We start from the raw sequence: 6,474 nt of genomic DNA, 5'->3' as shown, positions 1-6,474 counted from the left end.
ACTTCAATGCGAAACACCTCTCCTGGGGTTGCCGAGCAAACAACCCCCGTGGTCAGGTTCTTCACAATTTTGTAACTAGAGTAAATCTTAAAGTTCTTGCTCCACCAGGTCCAACATATTGGCCGACCTCTGCTCGCAAAAACCCAGATATCCTAGATATTTTCATTACAAAAATCCCGACCAATATCCACTGTACCACTGAGAATATTCTTGACTTAAATTCTGATCATTCCTCAGTACTGCTAACTCATAATGTCTCTCCTCCACTACGTCAGGAATCTCCGAAATTATTTAATTATACCACTAATAAAATTAAATTTCATGACCTTGTTGACCAACAAATCAAATTAAACATTAAATTAAAATCCAATGATGACCTTGATCTAGCTGTAAACAATCTCACAAACCTCATTCAATCTGCGGCTTGGTCATCCACAGTCACAACTCTTAACCCTTCCAAAACTCCTACCCTCCCTGTACACATTCGTGAAATCATTGTTGAAAAACGTAGATCAAGGGCTCTTTACCAACGAACCCACCTAACTTCACATAAGCAAAAATACAACAAACTTGCCAACTATCTAAAAAAATTGTTAGCTAAACTCAAATCAAAATCTATTGGAAGTTTCCTAACAAATCTCTCTCCAAATTATGGTAGTCTTTGGAGAGCAACAAAAAATATATGCAAAACCAAAACTCCAAATGTTCCAATTAGAAAAAACGATGGCAGTTTTGCTATATCTGACACAGACAAAGCTGAACTGTTTAAACTCCATCTGTCTGATATTTTCAAGCCGCATCCTGATATATTCTCTCCTATTACCATCAATTCGGTGGAAGAGTTTCTAGATTCCCCACTTCCAGTAGCTCGCCCTGTCAAATACTTTACACTAAATGAAGTTAAATATGTCATTGATAAATACCCTCTCAAAAAATCCCCCGGGTTCGATCAAATCACTGCTGAAGTTGCCAGATGCCTACCAAAAAAAGCGATTATCCTCCTCACACATTTATTTAACTCCATTCTCAGACTCTCATATTTTCTTTCTTTCTGGAAATTCTCGATTATTATTCTTGTTCCTAAGCCTAATAAACCTCCTGAATCCATTTCCTACTACCCATTAGCCTATTACCTTTTTTCGCTAAAATCCTCGAAAGACTTATACTTAAGCGAATTTTACCGTGCTTAACTGTAAACTCCGTTCTTCCTGACTTCCAGTTTGGATTTCGATCTACCCACTCAACAATCCACTAAGCTCATAGAGTTGTAGATGCAATTTCATATGCTTTAGAAGAAAAATTATATTGCACATGTATTTTTCTCGATATCTCTCAGGCATTTGATAGGGTCTGGCACGATGGGCTCCTATTCAAATTGAAAAAAATCCTACATCCTGTATACTTCCTGATCATTAAATCTATCTTTCTGACAGATTCTTCAGTACTCGTTTCGGTGAAACTCTTTCCAGTAAGCCGAAATCTCGGCGGGTGTTCCTCAAGGTGGTATCCTTTCTCCTGTTCTTTATAACATTTACGCCTCAGACCAACCCACCTCCCCGAACACACTAGTCGCCGACTATGCTGACGATAAGGCTATAATCTCAGTAAATCATGACCCAGTTATTGCTTCCCACCACCTCCAAAATCACCTCTCCCTCATGGAAGAATGGTACACCAATTGGCGGTTAAAAATAAATCAATAAAAATCCGTGCATTGTAAATTTACACTTAGACTTACACCCTGCTCAGCAGTCTCCATCTATGGTATCTCTATTCCAAACTCACAAACAGTAAAATATCTTGGGCTAACTCTTGATCGCAGATTAACCTGGGCTCAGCATATTAAATCGAAACGACTAAACCCAAACTCTCGATTACGCCTACTCAAAACATTTATCAACAATAATAAATATACTAATATTAACACAAAATTGCTCATATATAAATCGTTAATCAAACCAGTCTGAACTTATGGTATACAGTTATGGGGTAATGCAAAAAAATCCAACTTAAATAAAATACAAACCTTTCAAAATATACCACTCAAAAAACTTTTAAATGCCCCCCCCCCTTATGTATCAAACCTCACTTATCCACTCCAACCTAAAAATTAAAATGATACACGAAGAAGCTAAAGCCCACTATTAACGTTTCCACAACCGAATTCCTTCCAACAGCAACCTGTTAATTCGAAATCTCGCAGTCCCTTCTATTCCTGGAAACCCACCCAGACGTCTAAAAAGGAAATGGTGTCATGACCTACTTGTTCATCCCCCTCCCATCTGAAATCCGTAGACAAAGCACTACCAGTTGTAAATTAAATAAAAAAAAATGGACAATTGGTGAGTGTCATTACTGGATGACTTCTCACATCAAGTATAGCCTGTTATATAAATTAGTCTAATTGTAATTTTAAGTGATTAGGAATTCAGATTAATTTATACGTATACTTTTGTCACATAAGCCTATTGTGCCCCAATGGTACAGATTGTTTATTTCAAATAAAGAAAAAAAGAATACTGAAATATTTGTCTTTCTAAATTCATAGAATTGGTTGGAAACTATAAGTTCACTTGATGTAAATTCTTCTACTGATGTGATTCTATGATGCTGTGATTTTATGATGCCTTACATTATTGTGTGCTAAATTTCGTACTTGAAATGATTTATACATCGTCTAAATTTTCGCAGTGGTTTTCTAAAGATCTTAAGTCAATTTTTTTTTTTTTCAAAAAAAATTGTTCATGCAAAATATAAAGCGTCACGTTGTCCTTTTGATTATAATGCGTTCTCTAATCTCCGGAGCCGTTGTAAGTTCGAGTATAAGACATTTTATAAATCATTATTACTCCAAACTGAAAATAAACTTAAGCGGAATCGGCGTACTTTCTGGGATTTCATATGCAAGAATTCTTCATGTAGTATAATTCCGAATTCAGTTCACTGGGATAATATTAGTTTTTCGGGTCTTGAATCAATCTCTGATCTCTTCCTATTTTAATACCGTATATGTTAATGCATCTACATATATTAAGCAACTTCATGATATTCCTTGTTCTCATTCTTATCTACCTAGAAACTGTTATATCAGCCTATGCAAGTTTAAAATGGCTTATCTATTACTCTTTAAATAATGTTAAATCAGCTGGTCCAGATGGTTTAGCAGAAACGTTTCTGTTTAATATTATGTCTGCAATCTATTTTCCTTTATGGTTGATATTTTTTCGTTCATTGAAGGATGGTGTTTATCCTTCATCGCTTAAAACTAGTTCAGTTACTCTAGTGTTCAAATCCAGTGATAAATCCGAAGTCAGAAATTATGGACCTATTTCGATCCAGAACCGGATCCAGATCCAGAATTGCCTTCCGTTAACACAGTTTTGATGGATGGACAATACAGTTTTAGACCCCATTGGTCTACCACCTTACATTTAATTGTGGTTAATAACTTTGTTTTGGATTCGTTACACGCGTTGAACAAGGCTCACAGGTTGATGTTATATTTACTGATTTTACCAAAGTTTTTGAACGTGTAGACTACTCAATTCTGATGGAAATATCATCGAGAACTGGTTTTGGATAACCAATACTTTCTTGGATTAAATCCTATTTGTCTGATAGAATTCAATGGGTTAAAATGTATGATACGAATTTTACTATATCTCGTGTTCATATGGTGTCCCACAAGGAGGACATTTATCGCCCTTACTTTTCTCTTTACTTGTTAATGGTATTAAATCTGCTATTCCTGGTTGTAGATTTCTTACGTTTGCGATTGATTTAAATTTTTTTCGCAGAATTAACTCGTTTGCTGATTGTTTAACACTTCAAGATGAGATAAATATTCTAGTGTTGTGGTTTAATATTCTATTGGATTACGGATTCCAATTTAAAATTTATAAATGTAAGTCCATGTGTTTCTCAAGGAGTCGTTCATCTATAGTATAAACATATTCAATGAATGGCGCATGTATATATATGGTCACGACTAAAAAAGACCTGGGTGTAATTTTCGGTTTAGACCTTAATTTTCACACCCATATAGAGTCAGTCTGCTGTACAGTGTTGAAGATTCTAGGTTTTGTCATTCGAACGTCAAAGAACTTTAAGCTGTCCTCCTCACTCAAAATGTTGTATTGTTCCTTGGTACGATCCTTCCTGGGGTTTGCATCCATTCTGCGGGATCCGTATACGTTAAATAGTTAATCACATATAGAGAAAGTCCAAAGACGCTTATTATCGTCTGTCGCAGATATTAAAAAAAAAAAAGGTTGAATTGATTTCCTTGGTAGATATACGTATGACAGCGAATCTAGTATTTTTGAGTAAGTTAATTAATGGCTATATTGATGCTCCGTCTTTAATCTCCCAAATTAAATTTAGAGTTCCTCCTCGCTTTTCTGGATCACGTTATTCTTTAGTAATTCCTTTCCATCATACTAATTATGGTAAGAATCATCCAATTGATCAAATGATGCGTTTGGCCAATGAGCAGTGTTCACCCTACCTTATTTATTCTATAATTATATTATCCTTAATATGTGTATTGTAAATTATTAAAATTATTTCTAATTATTTGTAAAATTGGCCTAACGGGCGTTAATAAATAATAAATAAATAAAAAAATAAATAAATAAAATAAATAGGTATTTTTTTATATTAGTAAAAAACAGAAAATAACAGAGTTGAAAGTTACTCAGTAGACAAGACAACCTGATATCTTAGTCTATAGTTAAACATGTTACCAGTTACCACAAAGTGCGTTGATAGCCGTTAATTAATTGACGATAGTCACAGTTACAATGTAGGTCTCAGAATGTGAACGAACGTATAACTACCGATCGTTGCTATGACAGATGACCGATGGTCGTATGATTCATAACTTTTTTTGACTGTCTATTTATATGTAAAAATAAAACTATTATAATAAAATATAAATACTAACTTATATATCAAGATAGATTACGGTAGTACGGTGCTAGTTCTATACTGACTTAAATCTAAAACAGTAAGACACCCATTGTTTGGTGTGCAAACTCTATTGGTAACTAGTTGTTTTTATATTCATACTTAAGTTTCTCTTTTTTATAGCAAGACTGCAAAATAATTTTGAAAGTGAGTACCTTAATTTTCTTATAAATAAATTAAAAAATTGAAAAAAACAACAATACGTACTTAATTATCTTTTTGTATTCAACATAGTATTAATAATCTTATAAGCTATATTGAAATGTATTCTATGTGTCTGATAAAATCCAACATTCCAAAACTAAGTACCTATGTGGTTAATGAATTTTATCATCTAAGGTTCATGACCTTTATTAGCTGGCAGCCATCTATTACATATATGCGTGCCGTAGTAACATCAAATGTATAATTATAAAAAATATTATTGTGAATATGAATAAACTTGTTTTTTTATTTTATTTTCAGATATTAAAAAGCTTTGGGATAAAACTCTTTCAATAGGAACTGACACATACAGACTTAAATTTCATGACAAATTATTAAGCACATATCAGGTATATATGAAAATGTATATAATTAAAAAGCCTATTCGTTATAAATGTGTATACATATGTAATGTTCATGTTACATGATGTAATAAAGAATCAATTTACTTTTACGCTGGATTTTTCGGGATATAAATTGTCTTTATTTAGTTTAGGCAAACATTAAATTTAGAACAATACAATTATCGAACTCGAATACTTCGCAAAGGTCTCGCCAACCATCTCTGTTATATTTTAACACAAAGGTCATATTCTTGTCTATCTCTTTCAAGTATCTGGTTATTACATCGTTACGCTGGGTTCTGAGACCTTTTTTTTTTTTTACCAGTTTATAACCGACGACGTCGCGGGAATTGCTTTCGCATAACCGCCACGGCGCCGCCATCGTTTATTGACAACCAACAGACCGGCCGATGACCAAAATGATGGTTAGGCGGGACAAATCCCTCCTAACCCCTTCACAATGGTCATTACGTTTTTTTTTTTTTTTTTTACAAATATACATTTTATTTTATGGTTCGGCGATTCATGTTGGCAGGCCGACCGGAGTCCGCCGCCCTGTTTAACTCGTTCTTAGCTCCTTTTCACGAGCCGACCATAGTCCGCCGCTCTGGAGTCACGTACTCGGATGTCCTCCGCTTCCGGTATGTTCTAGATCCCTCCCGTGGTGTCACGAGTGGGGGATGAAGAACGTGGTTGGTGACACCTCCGACGTTTCGCTGTGTCGACTCGAGGGTGAGACTGACCGTTCTTCATCGTGGTCCCTTGTGGCTCAGGCTGGAGCTTGCCACGCTCTTCTTCTGTTCGTTGCTGCTCATGGTAGGCCTGGTCTTCTCGTTCATCGTCTTCCTTTGTCGACATGATAGATTCGATCATGGCGATCAGCTCATTTCGATTTGTCCTTGATAGGAGCAGCAAACGTTGTCTGGCGATGGTTTCCTCCGGCAGGTCAACCAGCGAG

The 6,474-nt window shown here is 35.3% G+C and overlaps 1 protein-coding gene across 5 annotated transcripts in view; it reads left to right on the top strand.

The window, feature by feature from the left end:
• Nucleotides 1-6,474, top strand: part of LOC100576058 — a 98,527-nt gene that overhangs the window by 39,195 nt on the left and 52,858 nt on the right. For 4 of the 5 annotated variants that reach the window (XM_029485949.1, XM_029485947.1, XM_029485950.1 and 1 more), the window contains 2 exons: nucleotides 5,092-5,115; nucleotides 5,434-5,522. The exons of the other annotated variant lie outside the window; for it this stretch is intronic. In XM_029485949.1, the coding sequence (XP_029341809.1) occupies nucleotides 5,092-5,115; nucleotides 5,434-5,522 (113 nt within the window). The remainder of the gene's footprint in view (nucleotides 1-5,091; nucleotides 5,116-5,433; nucleotides 5,523-6,474) is intronic. 5 annotated transcript variants of the gene reach the window in all.

This window comes from Acyrthosiphon pisum, chromosome X (genome assembly GCF_005508785.2).
Source record: "Acyrthosiphon pisum isolate AL4f chromosome X, pea_aphid_22Mar2018_4r6ur, whole genome shotgun sequence".
In the NCBI taxonomy this organism is placed as follows: Eukaryota; Metazoa; Arthropoda; class Insecta; order Hemiptera; family Aphididae; genus Acyrthosiphon; species Acyrthosiphon pisum.
Note: the sequence above shows the minus strand (reverse complement) of the source record. Positions and strands in the feature narration are given on the sequence as shown.